The sequence below is a fragment of the Staurois parvus genome, unplaced genomic scaffold (genome assembly GCF_062004578.1).
Source record: "Staurois parvus isolate SC_StPar_1 unplaced genomic scaffold, SC_StPar_1.0 ptg000612l, whole genome shotgun sequence".
Taxonomy (NCBI): Eukaryota; Metazoa; Chordata; class Amphibia; order Anura; family Ranidae; genus Staurois; species Staurois parvus.
Genome location: NW_028318408.1, coordinates 1217430 through 1236796, shown reverse-complemented (window position 1 = coordinate 1236796; position 19367 = coordinate 1217430). Strand labels below are relative to the sequence as shown.

The following is a 19367-nucleotide window of genomic DNA, read 5'->3' as shown; positions in this document are numbered from 1 at the left end:
ACGGTGAAGAAAGAACAAAAGAAGGGTTTCCATAAATTTGGCAATGACTGGGTAAAAAGGGCCCCCTTACATTGGTGATCAGAGAAGAAAGACTTCTTCAGATTGGTGAGAACTGGAAAAAGGTTCATGTTACATTAATAATCAAGGAAGAAGGGTTCCCCTACATTGATATTCAAGGAAGAAGGGCTTCCTTAGATTGGTGATGACTGGGAAAAGGTCCTCCTTACATTGATGATCATGGAAGAAAGACTCCCTTATATTGGTGATGACTGGGAAAATGTCCTCCTTACATCGATGAGCAGTGAAGAAAGACTCCCTTAGATTGGTGGTGACTGGGAAAAGGTCCTCCTTACATTGATGATCAGAGAAGAAAGGCTTCCTTAGATTGGTGGTGAATGGGAAAAGGTCCTCCTTACATTGATGAGCAGTTAAGAAAGACTCCTTTAGATTGGTGATGACTGGGAAAAGGTCCATCTTACATAGATGATCAAGAAAGAAGGGTTCCCTTAGACTGGCGATGACTGGGAAAAGGCCCTCCTTACATTGATGATGAGAGAAGACCTCCCTTAGATTTGTGATGAATGGGAAAAGATCCTCCTTACATTTATGAAGAGAGACTTCCTTAGATTTGTACTGACTGGGAAAAGGTCAATCTTACATTAATAATCAAAGAAGAAGGGTTCCCTTAGATTGGTGATGACTGGGAAAATGTTAATCTTACATTAATAATCTAGGAAGAAGGGTTCCCTTAGATTGGTGATGACTGGGAAAAGGTTAATCTTACATTAATAATCTAGGAAGAAGGGTTCCCTTAGATTGGTGATGACTGGGAAAAGGTCAATCTTACATTGATGATGAGAGAAGATCTCCCTTAGAATGGTGATGACTGGGAAAAGGTCCTCATTACATTGATGAAGAGAGACTTCCTTAGATTTGTACTGACTGGAAAAAGGTCAATCTTACATTAATAATCAAGGAAGAAGGGTTCCCTTAGGCTGGTGATGACTGGGAAAGAGACCCCCTTACATTGCTGATCAGAGAAGAAAGACTTCCTCAGATTGGTGATGACTGGGGAAAGGTTCATCTTACATTAATAACCATGGAAGAAGGGTTCCCTTACATTGATATTCAAGGAAGAAGGGCTTCCTTAGATTGGTGATAACTGGGAAAAGGTCCATCTTACATAGATGATCAAGAAAGAAGGGTTCCCTTAGACTGGTGATGACTGGGAAAAGGCCCTCCTTACATTGATGATCAGAGAAGACCTCCCTTAGATTGGTGATGACTGGGAAAAGGTCCATCTTACATTAATAATAAAGGAAGAAGGGTTCCCTTAGAATGGTGATAACTGGGAAAAGGTCCTAATTACATTGATGAACAGAGAAGAAAGACTCCCTTAGATTGGTGATGACTGGGAAAACACCCCCCTTATATTGATGATCAGAGAAGAGAGACTCCCTTAGATTGGTGATGACTGGGAAAAGGTCAATCTTACTGTACATTAATAATGAAGAAAGAAGGGTTCCCTTAGACCAGTGATGACTGGGAAAAAGTCCCCCTTACATCAATGATCAGAGAAGACCTCCCTTAGATTGGTGATGACTGGGAAAAGATCCTCCTTGTATTGATGATCAGAGAAGAGAGACTCCCTTAGATTTGAAATGACTGGGAAAAGGTCAGCCTTACATTATTAATCAAGGAAGAAGGGTTCCCTTAGACTGGTGATGACTGGGAAAAGGTCTCCCTTACATTGATGAACAGAGAAGAAATACTCCCTTAGATTGGTGATGACTGGGAAAAGGTTCCCCTTACTTTAATGAACAGAGAAGAAAGACTTCCTTAGATTGGTGATGACTGGGAAAACATCCCCCTTATATTGATGATCAGAGAAAAGTGACTCCCTTAGATTTGTACTGACTGGAAAAAGGTTAATCTTACATTAATAATAAAGGTAAAAGGGTTCCCTTAGATTGGTGATGACTGGGAAAAGGTCCATCTTACATTGATGATCAGAGAAGACCTCCCTTAGATTGGTGATGACTGGGAAAAGTTCATCCTTGTATTGATGATCAGAGAAGAGAGACTCCCTTGTAATGACTGGGAAAAGGTCAATCTTACATTAATAATCATGAAGAAGGGTTCCCTTACACTGGTGATGACTGGGAAAAGGTCCATCTTACATTGGATGATCAAGAAAGAAGGGTTCCCTTAGACTGCTGATGACTGGGAAAAGATCCCCCTTACATTGATGATCACAGAAGACCTCCCTTAGATTGGTGATGACAGGGAAAAGATCCTTCTTGTATTGATGATCAGAGAAGAGAGACTCCCTTAGATTTGCAATGACTGGGAAAAGGTCAGTCTTACATTAATAATCAAGGAAGAAGGGTTCCCTTACACTGGTGATGACTGGGAAAAGGTCCATCTTACATTATTAATAAAGAAAGAAGGGTTTCCTTAGACTGGTGATGACTTGTAAAGGTCCATCTTACATTATTAATAAAGGGAGAAGGGTTTCCTTAGACTGGTGATGACTTGTAAAGGTCCTCCTTACATTGATGATAAGAGAAGGTTTACTTAGAATGGTGATGAGTGTAAAAAGTCCACCTTACATTGATGATCATGGAAGGAAGGTTTCCTTAGAGTGGTGATTACTGGAAAAAGTCCCCCTTACATTTAAGATCAGAGAAGAAGCAATTCCTTAGATTGGTGGTGAATGGGAAAAGGTCCCCCTTATTGATGATAATGGAAGAAGGGCTACCTTAGATTGGTGATGACTGGGTAAAGGTCCCTGTTACATTGATGATCAGTTGGGAAGGGCCCCTTTATATTGGTTGTCAGTGGAGTAGGATCACATTACACTAGTAAGTATGGGAAGAATCCTCCCTAAATTGGTAGTGCATGCCTTTCCAGAACTTTCTCAGGTCCTATCTTTATTTCCAGGGGTCCTAGGATGGGAATTGTTTGAGAGGCCATCCTCATCATCTCAGGCTCCTCATACAGTTGTGTGTCATTACCTTTCCTGCTGCTGCTCCATTGTGAGGAAACCCTCCTCAGAAGACAAGGTTTCTGGGAGTACTGATGTGCTGTGTACCCCATACTGCTCAGTGGGTCTTCCCTACATCACTACACGATGCAGGAGATCATCAGGAGGAAGCATTGAGCACTTTGTTGGACACAGCATATCAACACTGCTGGAAGTTTTGTTTGCAGAAAACACTTCAGAGGAGGATTTCTCATAAGCAGCAACAGGAGAGGTACAGTAAGTAATGTCTTTTCTTCAAACAAATGTAGATGTCAATGTGAATTGTTGGATAAACCAGAATTTATTTGGAAGGAACAGGCTAACGTCTGAATTCCCACCACAATACATTTGTAGTACACTCACAGCTTTTACGGAAGCACTTGGCAGCTCCCCCCAGCTTGTTCTTCAGGTTACTAAGCTCCTCCTCCATGTCACTTAGCCCCTCCTCCAGGTCACTCAGCCTCTCTTCCAGGTTGCTCAGCTTCTTCAGCTCCTCTTGTAAGTTCCTCAGGCTCTCCTGCACTTGCGGGATTGTCCTCTTTGTGTCATCCAGTTCTCTATCCTTCCTGGACAGACTGTCCTCCTTTATCTTCAGTTTCTGCTGGACACCGGAGAGAGAATTCCTCATATGAGAGATTGTCTGGTCGGCATTTCTCTTTTGCAAGTTGACTGATTCCAGATTGTCTTCACACCTTGGGCGAGAGTTAAAGGGAAACTTCAGATCACTCATATGTGTCAGCAATAGATACATTGTTTGCTAGAGAACATAGCCAACTAATCTTATTTTTCCTATTAACTCAAAAACCTGTTTGGGACATGCTGGGGACCAAGCTGCTCTTCTCCTGGTGTGCTCCTCAACATGCACAGTTATCATGAACTTTACTCACTAGCAGACTAATATTGAGACATTCTTTTTTGCTCATACCTGCTTTATAATTACAGAATGATACATGCATGATAGTATTTTACATTTGAGGGAGTCAGTGGTGGAGAAGGATCTGGGTAATCTGGTAGGTCATGAAACTTTTAATAGCACACAATTCCAACCTGCAGCTTCTAGGGTATAAAAGAGGTATGGACTTCAGAGAGAGAGACATAATCTGCACAAATCATTAGCAAGGTCTTATCTGGGAAATGCAGTTCAGTTTTGGGATATCGGGAAGCTGGAGAAAGTACAGAGAAGGGCTACCAAACTGATACGAGGCATGGAGGAGATCAGCTACGAGGAAAGATTAGAGGAACTGAATGTATTCTCTACTGAGAAGAGGAGATTAACTAGTTGCCGACCGCAGATAGCCGAATGACGGCTTCACTGCGGCCGGCAGGTTCTGGGTGGACGTCATATGACGCCCCCCAGAACGCGCTCTCCTGCGATCTCCGTGATCGCTGTGTCCTACGGACACAGCTGATCACGTGATGTGGTAAAAGGCCGATCCCAGCGGCCTTTTACCACGTGATCAGCGGTGTCCAATGACACGCTGATCACAGGGAAATGCAAGTGCCGGTTCTCGGCTGCACTTTCCTCACGCTGTCAGATCGTGAGGAAAGTACTGCCGAGAACCGGCAGTTGTCAGAGCGGGGATCGGCACCGATCATCAGGGCACTGATGATCAGTGCCCTGATGATCGGTGCCCAGCAGTGCCACCCACAAGTTCCGCCCACCTGTGCCCAGCAGTGCGCCCACTAGCTCCGCCCACCTGTGCCCAGCAGATCACCCACCTGTGCCCAGCAGTGCACCCACCTGTGCCCAGCAGTGCACCCACCTGTGCCACTCTGCAGTGTCACACACCTGTGCCCAGAAGTGCCACCTACCTGTGCCCAGAAGTGCCACCCACCTGTGCCCACCCACCTGTGCCCACCAGTGCCACCCACCTGTGCCTACCCACCTGTGCTGCCCACCAGTGCAGCCCAGCAGTGCTGCCAGTCAGTGCCACCAGTCAGTGCCCAGGGGTTGTGCCAGTCAGTGCCACCAGTCAGTGCCCAGCAGTGATGCCAGTCAGTGCCGTCTATCAGTACCCATCATCAGTGTCACCTATCAGTGCCGCCTATCAGTGCTGCATATTAGTGCCGCCTATCCGTGCCACCTCATTAGTACTGCCTATCAGTGCCCTTTAGTGCTGCCTATCAGTGCCCATCAGTGCCGCCTATCAGTGCCCATCAGTGCTGCCTCATCAACGCACATCAGTGAAGGAGAAAAAATACCTGTTTGAAAAATTTTATAATAGAAACAAAGAAATTTTTTTTTTTTTTTCAAATTTTTTGCACTTTTTTTATTTATAGCGCAAAAAGTAAAGTGCCCAGTGACAATTAAATACCACCAAAAGAAAGCTCTATTTGTGAGAAAAAAATGATCAAAATTTCATATGGGTACAATGTTGCATGACCGCGCAATTGTCAATCAAAGTGCGGCAGCGCTGAAAGCTGAAAATTGGCCTGATAAGGAAGGGGGTAGAAGTGCCTGGTAGGCGAGGGGTTAATGGGGGATATGATCACCATTAACAAATCCATAAATGGTCTATATACAGTAAATGGTGCAAAATGCTTCACTTTAACCAAAGTCAAGTTTTAGAAAAACTACAGCACTTAGCAGCTCTGAATATGTTAATTCCTCCATAAAACCTCTTTCCCGCCTGTTATCAATCTACTTTTAAAACAATTGCACACTGACTGCCATCCATGCAGCATCTATAACGTGCTGGGAATAAGATCTGGGCGCCAGGCCTCCCATAAGCATGGCCAGTCAATAATGAAGACTTGCTGAAGAATGCAGTTTTAGAGTCCCGAACAGGGTAAGGGAGAGTGTGGACCTCACATTGCTAGAGGAGGACACCTGTACATAATTGAACATTATAGCAGAAACCCCAGAACTTTGGTGGTTCAGATGTTTGTCCAAACTGGACTTTTAGCCCCTTCGACAGGAGCCAAACATTAGTATCAACATGTCTACCACTACTATATGTAGCATCCTCCAGCATAGCTCCCAACTGTCCCTGGTTTCGGGGGACTGTCCCCGATTTGAAACAAAGTCCCTCTGTCCCTCTTTCCTCCTCACTTGTCCCTCATTTTGGTCTGATCTATATAGTTGTGTATAAAATGCACTTTTTATCTTTCATAAAGTGTTTTCCATAGCTAAACCTTTCATCCAGTTTCTAAGCCAGTATAATGGAACAGTAGTGGTAAAAAAAACAAAAAACGAAAACATTTGTAGTTTTAACTAAATTTTTTTTTATAATTCTCCTTTAAGGGGGAGTGTGTCCTATGCCTACATACATTTGCTAAGAGGTGTCCCTCATTCCCATCTCAAAACATTGGGAGGTATACTTTAGTGAATGGTTAGAGATTAGGCAAAGCTGTGACTCACAGTGGTGTGGTGAGCCTGGGGAATTGTTTTGGGTTTACGTTAGGACATGCTGGAGGGCTCTACAGGTCAGGCCTCTGGTACCTCCCCATGGTTCTAGAATCTTCCAGAAGATGGCCAAGAGGCTGTGATCTGCATATTCATGGCAATCTGGACAATCCCCAGGCAGGAGGCCTGGCAGGGTGGCTGGGTCAGCCCATAATTATTAAAGAGCCTGGTCAGAAGGGGGAGTCGGGTGGAAGATGGAGTACTGAGCTGGAGTCATGAGGCCTGGGAGGGGACCCTGGGGAAGGGGGGCTCTGCCTCCAGGCTGGAACCGAGGAAAGGAAGGAGGAAAAAGATGAAAAGAGAGATCTCTACTCCCAGCAGTCTGAAGAACAGGACAGCCTGTCTAGCCTGGGAAGACTAGCACAGTGGAAGGCCTGAAATAAAATCGCAGTGGCTCTATTAGATCAATGACATTACCTGTGAGACCCTCCCCCCTCTGTTTGTATACTTGCAGCAATAGGGCCCCAGGAGATGTCATTTGGTGCAAGTCAGCAATGGGAATGGTTTGCAAGAGTATTTTTCTTTCAGTGAGTACCTGGCTTCATATAGATAGGCATCACTGGTCAATGTGGAACTTTTCTTTTTTTTCTTTCCAAAAGAACTTGCTAAAAACTATGTGCCTTTATTTTTTGTGTGAAAAAGTGGGGATACCAAATACCCCTTACTCACATGGGAGGGATAATATCTGAGTGTCCCCTTATTGAAAAAAAGGGGCTTGCAGATTTTAATAAACCTCCTGCATGCAGACTTCCACAACCACTAGGCCAGGGTTGGGGGGGGGGGGGTCCTTGTCCTCATGAGTATGGGGAAAGGTGCTTTTCCAGGGTGTTACTCAGATAAGGGCCTGGTACAGATTTTTTTGGGAGACCATACATTTTTTTCTTCCTTGATTATTGAACGGGATTCTCCCTTAAAATTCATACAAGACCCAAAGGGTCTAGCATGGAATTTGGGGGATGGGGAAATTATGGACAGTCTTGAGGCACCCATTAAAATTATGGACAGTCTTGAGGCACCCATTAAAAATTATGGACAGTCTTGAGGCACCCATTAAAATTATGGACAATCCCGAGGCACCCATTAAAATTATGGACAATCCCGAGGCACCCATTAAAAATTATGGACAGTCTTGAGGCACCCATTAAAATTACGGACAATCCTGAGGCACCCATTAAAATTATGGACAGTCTTGAGGCACCCATTAAAATTATGGACAATCCCGAGGCACCCATTAAAATTAAGGACAGTCTTGAGGCACCCATTAAAATTATGGACAATCCCGAGGCACCCATTAAAATTATGGACAGTCTTGAGGCACCCATTAAAATTATGGACAATCCCGAGGCACCCATTAAAATTATGGACAGTCTTGAGGCACCCATTAAAATTATGGACAATCCCGAGGCACCCATTAAAATTATGGACAGTCTTGAGGAACCCATTAAAATTATGGACAGTCTTGATGCACCCATTAAAATTATGGACAGTCTTGAGGCACCCATTAAAATTATGGACAGTCTTGAGGCACCCATTAAAATTATGGACAGTCTTGAGGCACCCATTAAAATTATGGACAATCCCGAGGCACCCATTAAAATTATGGACAATCCCGAGGCACCCATTAAAATTATGGACAGTCTTGAGGCACCCATTAAAATTATGGACAATCCCGAGGCACCCATTAAAATTATGGACAGTCTTGAAGCACCCATTAAAATTATGGACAATCCCGAGGCACCCATTAAAATTATGGACAGTCGTGAGGCACCCATTAAAATTATGGACAGTCTTGATGCACCCATTAAAATTATGGACAGTCTTGAGGCACCCATTAAAATTATGGACAATCCCGAGGCACCCATTAAAATTATGGACAATCCCGAGGCACCCATTAAAATTATGGACAGTCTTGAGGCACCCATTAAAATTATGGACAATCCCGAGGCACCCATTAAAATTATGGACAGTCTTGAGGCACCCATTAAAATTATGGACAATCCCGAGGCACCCATTAAATTATGGACAGTCTTGATGCACCCATTAAAATTATGGACAGTCTTGATGCACCCATTAAAATTATGGACAGTCTTAAAGCACCCATTAAAATTAGAGAAAGTCCCGGGGCACCCCATTCTAAAATGTAAAAAAAAAACTATTCTAATAGTTTTATATAACTCCGCTACATCCATATACGTAGGACACCCAACGTTAGAGGTGATTTATTCTTTCAAAGCAAATACACTTTTGCACACGGGTACTGATTAGTATTCCATTGTTTCTCTTCTCCCTCAGTTTTTTTCCATCACTGAGCTAATGTGACCCCCAGCACTGATGGAGAGGGGCGGGAGAGAGTCAAACAAGGATACCGGGAAGGCAGCTGACATCCTTCTTATCAACTGATGATGTCATTGGTTGTCAGGACGCCGGCGGCTAGAAGGTCGTAATGGTGCACAATGAAAACATGTGGCTTTGTAACAAGTTTTGGGTCATTTTTAGACATTTTGCCAAGGCACCGCTGAAGAAACCTCAATGCACCCCGGGGTGCCTGGGCACCCTGGTTGAGAAAGGCTGGCCGAGACAATGGTCATTACAGTCAGCACCCATTGAATGTGATACTTTAGTAATATTTGCCGAACCTGCCTTGAACCAAGCCTGGGTACATTCAACTCATCCCTAATTCTGAGGTTGTATTTTATTTTTTATGGATCTATATCCAGTCTGAGTGACTACATAACCTGTTACAATGACTCTGTACTCACATTCAGGCGTTGTCACGTGTGATTGGGCGGTTAAACAAACACTACATCAGACAAACCAACTAGAGAAGACTTAGGAGCTATCCATGGTGCTGAAGGACTAAACAACTCAGATGTTCAAGTACTGACACCATCATTCAGGCCAGAAAACAAGTCACACATAAAATCACCCGTGCAACAATTTCCGATAGGTGACTGAATATCTCTGAGAAAGTAAAGAAGTGTAAACAAATATGAAGGAAAAATATGACATTCTTTGGGGTAGCTGCTGTTCTAATGGTTGACGATTGTTACAGACAATATATTGGGGTTATAAATGACAAAAGCCGTGCTTGGCCTTTCAATCCAATCCCAATGAGACTGTATAGAGTACAGACAATGCTGGTGCAAAGCCAAATACTGAATACATATACAGCACATATGTGACAGGGGCAGGCTCTCTCCCTGGGAGAACATATCAAAATGTGACACAAGATTCACATTTAGGGTCAATGCGATGCTCCAGATTACGATTTCTGAGCAGAGGATGCTGTGTTTTTTGGGTTCTTCTGGATTCTGTGATTCTGGATTGGAACTCTCAATCTTGTGTCCGGGTTTTGCCAGATGCCTGCAACCTGTCTGAGTGCACAGGAGTGCAAGGTCATTATTTACACAGGTATGAGAAAAGCTCAGGGCTGTGGCCAGTTTTGGAGACGGCTCCCAGTTTCAAAGACGGCTCCCAGTTTCAAAGACGGCTCCCAGTTTCAAAGACGGCTCCCAGTTGTGGAGACGGCTCCCAGTTTTGGAGATGGCTCCCAGTTTCAAAGACGGCTCCCAGTTTCAAAGACGGCTCCCAGTTTCAAAGACGGCTCCCAGTTGTGGAGACCGCTTCCAGTGTGGGAGACAGAAGGTCTCACCAGGGTCAGGGGGCCCCAGCCAGAGGCCATGAGACAGAGGGTCTCGCTCAGGGGTCAGAGGTACCCCAACCAGAAGTCAGAGGGTCTCATCCAAGGATCAGGGGGCCCCAGCTAGAGGCTACGAGACAGAGTCTCACCAAGTTATTCACCCTGAGGTCATCACAGAGGACAAGGGGGTGCTCATTACATCGGGAGAAAAAGATATTGAATCTCCAAACACAGAAAGGTTTCTTCACAGTAAGAGCTGTGAGAATGTGGAATAGACTCCCTCAAGAGTTGGTTGTGGCCAGCTCAGTGGATTGCTGTAGGAAAGTCCTGGATTCTTTCTTGGATACACAGAATATAACTGGATATAACATTTATAGGGAACATTGATCCCGGGAATATCTGATTGCTTCTCGGGGGATCAGGAAGGAATGTTTCCCCTGCAGGAGCAAATTGGATCGTGCTTTTGCTGGTTTTTTTGTTTGCCTTCCTCTGGATCAACTGTGGGTGTAGGATTATTAATTTTTTTTTTATGGCTGAACTGGATGGACTTTTGTCTTTTTTCAGCCATACTAACTATGTAACCAAGGGGTCAGCCAGAAGCCAGGAGACAGATGGTCTCATCCAGTGGTCTGAAGTGCCCCAGTCAGAAGCCACGAAACAGAGGATCTGATCCAGTGGTCAGGGTGCCCCAGCCAGAAGCCACAAGACAGAGGGTCTCACCCAGTGGTCAGTGGTTCCCAGTTAAAAGCCAAGAAAAAGAGGATCTCATCAAGAGAACAGAGGTTCCCCAGCCAGAAGCCATGAAACAGAGGGTCTCATCCAAGGGGTCAGACGTTCCTCAGTCAGAAGTGAAGACACAGAGGATTACACCAAGGGGTCAGAGGTGCCCCAGCAAGGAGCAGAGAAACAGAGGCTCTCACCAAGAGGTCAGAGGTGTCCAAGCCAGAAGCCATGAGACAGAGGGTCTCATCTAGGGGTCAGAGATGCCCCAGCCAGAAGCCAAGAGACAGAAGGTCTCACCAAGTGGTCAGAGGTGCCCCAGCCAGAAGCTAGAAGACAGGGGGTCTCACCAAGGGGTCAGAGGTGCCCCAACTAGAAGCTGAGAGACCGAGGGTATCACCCATGGATCAGAGGTGCCCCAACCAGAAGCCACAAAACAGATGGTCTCACCAAGGGGTCAGAAGTGCCTCAGCCAGAAGCCGAGAAACAGAGGGTCTCATCAAGGGGTCAGAGGTTCCCCAGCCAGAAGTCAGCAGACAGAGGGTCTCATCAAGGGGTCAGAGGTGCCCCAGCCAGAAGCTAGGAGACAGAGGGTCTCATCAAGGGGTCAGAGGTGCCCCAGCCAGAAGCTAGGAGACAGAGGGTCTCATCAAAGGGTCAGAGGTGCCCCAGCCAGAAATCAGGAGACAGAGGGTCTCACCAAGGTCTTGTTCCAGGAGTCAGGTCAGCTAATACCAGGGTGTCAGGAGAATCCATAGGTCAGAGATGGGCTGTGCTGTGATTTAAGGCTGAAAAGCCAAGTTTTCCAGGAGAGCTGGACAACACAGTCAAAGGGACTGGTAAGAGAAGCAGTGCTGCCAACAAGTGAGCCAGGTGGTTTGGTATTTTCGTTTGTGCACATTGTGTGGAAGAACCCCCTGCATGGGCCACTGATGTACATGTGAACTTTGCTTTCCGTTTATTTCAATAAAAGTGGGCTGTCGCTACTCATTGTAAACGCACCTATTGCTTGAGTTTAATCGCCTCAATCCCACAACATTTACAGTATAGTCGTGCCTTTAAAAGAGCCAATGTTCAGGAAGTGCTCACTAAGTCCACTTCAAAGTGCAAAATAAATGTGTGCTGCAACTGGCAGATCATTCCGGGTGCAAGGGGAGGCACCCTACTGTGTGAGTGTAGCTCTATGGATTTTAATAAACAGTATTATGCGATGAGGATTGTTTGTTTTTTCTTTTGCGTCCTCTTTTTTTATGGGCGATGTGAATTTTCAGAACATTGGTCCCTGGATGATGGCATAGTGTACAAAGCAGGTTTGTGACATACTGTAAGCGCATCTTAATCTTCCTTGGTGTAAGTCTAGGGCAGGGGTCTCTAAACTGGGGCCCGAGGGCCAGATGCACACCTTTGCTAGCCTATATTTGGCCCTTGCGGCACTATTCCTCCGACTGACACCAATGATGGGGCATTATTCCTCCCACTGACACCAATGTTGGGGCACTATTCCTCCCACTGACACCAATGTTGGGGCACTATTCCTCCCACTGACACCAATGATGAGGCACTATTCCTCCCACTGACACCAATGATGGGACACTATTCCTCCCACTGATACCAATGATGGGACACTATTCCTCCCACTGACACCAATGATGGGACACTATTCCTCCCACTGACACCAATGATGGGGGACTATTCCTCCCACTGACACCAATGTTGGGGCACTATTCCTCCCACTGACACCAATGTTGGGGCACTATTCCTCCCACTGACACCAATGATGAGGCACTATTCCTCCCACTGACACCAATGATGGGGCACTATTCCTCCCACTGACACCAATGATGGGGCACTATTCCTCCCACGGACACCAACGATGGGGCACTATTCCTCCCACTGACACCAACAATGGGGCACAATTCCTCCCACTGACACCAACGATGGGGCACTATTCCTCCCACTGACACCAACGTTGGGGCACTATTCCTCCCACTGACACCAATGACGGGGCACTATTCCTCCCACTGACAACAATGATGGGGCAATATTCCTCCCACTAACACCAATGATGGGACACTATTCCTCCCACTGACACCAATGATGGGGCACTATTCCTTCCACTGATACCAATGAAGGGACACTATTCCTCCTACCGACACCAATGATGGGACACTATTCCTCCCACCGACACCAATGATGGGACACTATTCCTCCTACCGACACCAATGATGGGACACTATTCCTCCCACTGATACCAATGATGGGACACTATTCTTCCCACCGATACCAATGATGGGACACAATTCCTCCTACTGACACCAATGATAGGACACTATTCCTCCCACCGACACCAATGATGGGGCACTATTCCTCCCACCGACACCAATGATGGGGCACTATTCCTCCCACCGACACAAATGATGGGGCGCTATTCCTCCCACTGACACCAATGATGGGGCACTATTCCTCCCACCGACACAAATGATGGGGCGCTATTCCTCCCACCGACACCAATGATGGGACGCTATTCCTCCCACCGACACCAATGATGGGGCGCTATTCCTCCCACCGACACCAATGACGGGGCGCTATTCCTCCCACCGACACCAATGACGGGGCGCTATTCCTCCCACCGACACCAATGACGGGGCACTATTCCTCCCACTGACACCAATGACGGGACACTATTCCTCCCACTGATACCAATGATGGGGCACTATTCCTCTAACTGACACCAACGATGGGGCACTATTCCTCCCACTGACACCAATGATGGGGCACTATTACTCCCACTGATACCAATGATGGGGCACTATTCCTCTAACTGACACCAACGATGGGGCACTATTCCTCCCACTGATACCAATGATGGGGGACTATTCCTCCCACTGACACCAATGTTGGGGCACTATTCCTCCCACTGACACCAATGATAGGGCACTATTCCTCCCACTGACACCAATGATGGGGCACTATTCCTCCCACTGACACCAATGATGGGGCACTATTCCTCACACTAGTACCAATAATGGGGGACTACTCTTCCTCCTACTGACCACCAACCCCGAGGCCATGTTTATTTTCACTGATGCTGGGCCCTGGACATTTTCTACACCCACTGGCCACAACCTGGCCCTCATAAAGTCTGAAGGACTGGCCCTTTGTTTGAACGAGACCCCTGGTCTAGGGGGGTCAACAACATCTGGTGAGTTTGGTCCCTGGTGGATCAGTGGGTGGTGACACAGACTGGAGGAGTTTGGAGTGGAGTTTGTACCAAGTACTTCTTAGAGTCGCAGCACATATTTCTTTGCACTTTATTTGCACCTTTATACTTTCAACTGGACTGGGAGCACTTTGTGAACATTGGCGTTTTCAGAGTGTTTGGATTTGCACCAGAATTGTACGTACTCTATACACATCATCGTTTGGATTGGATGGGCAGGAACAGCTTTCTCCATTTATATACAGAAGACCAAGTCTGTCGGAGTGAAGATGGCGATCAGGTGAAAGTCTCAGCCAATCGGGTTTGTAGCCAGGTGCTTGGCTAACAATTGAAGTGAGAGAAATACTGGCTGCAGCTGCTCCCTGCGGTGCTGAACTGGTTGACAGTATTTCAGCCACAGGAGGGAGCTACTGAAGAGTTTGATAGACCGAGTCAGGCAGCACTGCACTGTGGGAACTGTAGTCCACAGGAGAGACTCAAGAGATTTTGAACTATGTTTTCCGGAGAGAGATTGCCGGGAGGAGGGGAAAGAGCTGCACTCTCTGTACAGAACGCAGGTGCCTCTTGCCGTAAGGGAGACAGTGCAGCGTGCACCTTCACTGCTGTATATCGGTGGCCTGAGCGAGGTCCTGAGTGCTGAATTTGAGGGGCCCGGAGTAACCTGGGTGCAGAGCAGAGATTGGGCCAATTCCTGTGTGTGACTGGATGGTGAGCTGCAATATTGCTGGAGCCAGTGAGCTGTTGCTGTGAGGATTAACACTGAAACATTTAGGAACTGACCACACAGCCACCTAGTGCCTGCAGGCTTGGCTATTCACGTGTGCACCAACAGTATCACCGGGCCCCGACGCTAGCCGGCTGAAGAGCTGCACTCTCTGTACAGAACGCAGGTGCCTCTTGCCGTAAGGGAGACAGTGCAGCGTGCAATTTCACTGCTGCATATCAGTGGCCTGAGCGAGGTCCTGAGTGCTGAGTTTGAGGGGCCCGGAGTAATCTGGGTGCAGAGCAGAGAGTGGATCAATACCTGTGTGTGACTGGATGGTGAGCTGCAATATTGCTGGGGCCAGTGAGCTGTTGCTGTGAGGATTAACACTGAAACATTTAGGAACTGACCACACAGCCACCTAGTGCCTGCAGGCTTGGCTATTCACGTGTGCACCAACAGTATCACCGGGCCCCAACGCTAGCCGGCTGAAGAGTTAGAATTAAAGACTGTCTCTACAGCCGCTACACAGAGACCTTTACATATTGCTTATGTCAGTGTTTCTCAACTCCAGTCCTCATGGATCCCCAACAGGTCATGTTTTCAGGATTTCCATTATTTTGCACAGGTGATTTGATCAGTTTCACTGCCTTAGTAATTACCACAGCTGTTTCATCTGAGGGAAATCCTGAAAACATGACCTGTTGGGGGTCCATGAGGACTGGAGTTGAGAAACACTGGCTTATGTTAAGCTGTACCTCCCAGGGGGCATTGCACCCTATCCCAGCCATTCACCTAGAGCGCCCTCTAGACTAGCCATAGTATTGTCATTCACACTGCAGGTACTGTTTATATGACTGTTTATTGCTGCCCACATGGAAGAAAAAAATATTTGAAATATATGTAAAAAATATTCTTCCCAAATATATGGACATATATTTGCAATGCTACAATTTTATTCAATATATATATATATATATATATATATATATATATATATATAAAAAATTATACACACACACCCACATGGAAGAAAAATATATTTCCAATAAATTTAGAAAAAAAAAATTATACACGTGACATATATTTAAAATATTTTGGCCTGCACAAATATATTTTAACATGTATTCCAAAAATGTAAATTAAAATATGGCATATATTTAAAAATATAAAATTTGAATTATATTTTCCAGATATTTTTGAACAGCTAAAAAAATGCATTTAAACATAGATTTTCAAATATACTTGTAAATGTATTCCAAATTACACTTTGAAATATATTTCAGCGTGTGTTCTGAATATATTTTTTTAATAATATATTCACAAATATATTGAAATATATTGAATACGGCCAAAATTGTAGTATTTGAAATATATGTTAATATATTAAGAACGTATTTTTAAAATATATTTCAAATATATTTTTCTTCCATGTGGGTACGCAGAGACCTTTACATATTGCTTATGCTAAGCTGTACCTCCCAGGGGGCATTGCGCCCTATCCCAGCCATTCACCTAGAGCGCCCTCTAGACTAGCTATAGTATTGTCATTCACACTGCAGGTACTGTTTATATGACTGTTTATTGCTGCCCAAATTGAAGAAAAAAATATTTGAAATATATGTAAAAAATATTCTTCCCAAATATATTGACATATATTTGCAATGCTACAATTTTATTCAATATATATAAAGAAAAAAAATTATATACACACACCCACACTGTATGTTGAAATGTGTTTTTATTACAAGATATATGAAAGATATTTTTAAAAATACATTTCAGATATACTGTAAGTAAAATACAAATCTACATTTTTGGAATGCATTTACAAATATATGCAAAAATAACTTTTTTTAATATGTTAACAAAAATCTGAAGACTATATTTAAAAAAAATATATTTTAAAAAATACCATATGTACTCGAGTATAAGCCGAGCCGAATATAAGCCGAGGTAATTTTACCACAAAAAACTGGGAAAAACTATTGACTCGAGTATAAGCTGAGGGTGGGAAATGAGGCACCTACTAGTCAATGTAAAAAATTGGTGTCAGTGGGAGGAATAGTGTCCCATCATTGGTATCAGTGGGGGGAATAGTGCCCCATCATTGGTGTCAGTGGGAGGAATAGTGCCCCATCATTGGTGTCAGTGGGGGGAATAGTGCCCCATCATTGGTGTCAGTGGGAGGAATAGTGCCCCATCATTGGTATCAGTGGGGGGAATAGTGCCCCATCATTGGTGTCAGTGGGAGGAATAGTGCCCCATCATCGGTATCAGTGGGAGGAATAGTGCCCCATCATTGGTATCAGTGGGAGGAATAGTGCCCCATCGTTGGTGTCAGTGGGAGGAATAGTGCCCCATCGTTGGTGTCAGTGGGAGGAATAGTGCCCCATCGTTGGTGTCAGTGGGAGGAATAGTGCCCCATCATTGGTGTCAGTGGGAGGAATAGTGCCCCATCATTGGTATCAGTGGGAGGAATAGTGCTCCATCATTGGTGTCAGTGGGAGGAATAATGCCCCATCATTAGTATCAGTGGGAGGAATAGTGCCCCATCATTGGTGTCAGTGGGAGGAATAGTGTCCCATCATTGGTGTCAGTGGGAGGAATAGTGCCCCATCATTAGTATCAGTGGGAGGAATAGTGCCCCATCATTGGTGTCAGTGGGAGGAATAGTGCCCCATCATTGGTGTCAGTGGGAGGAATAGTGCCCCATCATTAGTATCAGTGGGAGGAATAGTGCCCCATCATTGGTGTCAGTGGGAGGAATAGTGCCCCATCATTGGTATCAGTGGGAGGAATAGTGCCCCATCCTTGGTGTCAGTGGGAGGAATAGTGCCCCACCATTAGTATCAGTGGGAGGAATAGTGCCCCATCCTTGGTATCAGTGGGAGGAATAGTGCCACATCATTGGTGTCAGTGGGAGGAATAGTGCCCCATCGTTGGTGTCAGTGGGAGGAATAGTGCCCCATCATTGGTGTCAGTGGGAGGAATAGTGCCCCATCATTAGTATCAGTGGGAGGAATAGTGCCCCATCATTGGTGTCAGTGGGAGGAATAGTGCCCCATCATTGGTGTCAGTGGGAGGAATAGTGCCCCATCATTAGTATCAGTGGGAGGAATAGTGCCCCATCATTGGTGTCAGTGGGAGGAATAGTGCCCCATCATTGGTATCAGTGGGAGGAATAGTGCCCCATCGTTGGTGTCAGTGGGAGGAATAGTGCCCCACCATTAGTATCAGTGGGAGGAATAGTGCCCCATCCTTGGTATCAGTGGGAGGAATAGTGCCACATCATTGGTGTCAGTGGGAGGAATAGTGCCCCATCGTTGGTGTCAGTGGGAGGAATAGTGCCCCATCATTGGTGTCAGTGGGAGGAATAGTGCCCCATCATTAGTATCAGTGGGAGGAATAGTGCCCCATCATTGGTGTCAGTGGGAGGAATAGTGCCCCATCATTGGTATCAGTGGGAGGAATAGTGCCCCATCATTGGTGTCAGTGGGAGGAATAGTGCCCCATCATTGGTGTCAGTGGGAGGAATAATGCCCCATCATTGGTGTCAGTGGGAGGAATAGTGCCCCATCATTGGTGTCAGTGGGAGGAATAGTGCCCCATCATTGGTGTCAGTGGGAGGAATAGTGCCCCATCATTGGTGTCAGTGGGAGGAATAGTGCCCCATCGTTGGTGTCAGTGGGAGGAATAATGCCCCATCATTAGTATCAGTGACACCAATGATGCAGCACTATTCCTCCCACTGACACCAATGACACTTGCTGACCCCTGTTGCAGTATGGTGCTGCTGCAGCCAGCATATGTGGTTGCAGCAGCACCTGTGCACTGCACACTTACCGGCTTTTCCCTCACTCGATTTTCGCGGGTCTGCTCGGCTCCGCCTCCTCGCCCGTGATTGGCCGCCTGTGTACCTTTCCTGAGCTACAGTTCTGGCGGCCAATCACCGGTGAGGAGGCGGAGCCGAGCGGCAGGAGTGAGGGAGTGGCCGGAGTGACGGAAGGAGCAGCGCTTCCTGGATGGAACATCGTGGGACCGGAGCCAGGTAAGAGACAGCAGCCCTCTGCCCACCCCTGTACGCACCCCCCTTGACGGAGCCTCGCGCCCCCCCTGTCCCCCCTCTGCCCCACTATCTGCAGATGTTGACTTGAGTATAAGCCGAGGGGGCCGTTTTTCAGCACAAAAAATGTGCTGAAAAACTCGGCTTATACTTGAGTATATACGGTATATATTTTTTTAAATATATATTCTTCAGATTTGTTTTAACATATATTCGTAAATGCATTCCAAAAATGTAGATTTGTATTTTTAAAGACATACAGTATATTTGAAATTATTTAAAAAAATATTTTTCATCTGCTTTGTAATAATAACGCATTTCAACATACAGTATATAAGTATATATAGTGAGGAACAGAAGTATTTGAACCCCCCACTTAGAAATCATGGAGGGTCTGACATTCACATTGTAGGGGCATTCCCACTCTGAGGACAGAATTCAGGAAATCACATTGTATGATTTGTAAAGAATGTATTTGTCTTGCACGGCTGAACAGAAGTATTTGAACCCCCTGCGATTCTGCAAGTTCTCCCACTTCTCCATCATGGAGGGTCTGACATTCACATTGCAGGGGATTCCCACTTTGA

The 19367-nt window shown here is 45.7% G+C and overlaps 1 protein-coding gene across 1 annotated transcript in view; it reads right to left on the bottom strand.

Annotated features, from left to right (window-relative positions):
- The window catches only part of LOC149449573 (uncharacterized), a 35576-nt gene that overhangs the window by 3295 nt on the left and 12914 nt on the right, over positions 1 to 19367 (bottom strand). Inside the window, exon 6 of the mRNA XM_089693069.1 lies at positions 3389 to 3717. Coding sequence (XP_089549195.1) covers positions 3389 to 3717 — 329 coding nt within the window. The remainder of the gene's footprint in view (positions 1 to 3388; positions 3718 to 19367) is intronic.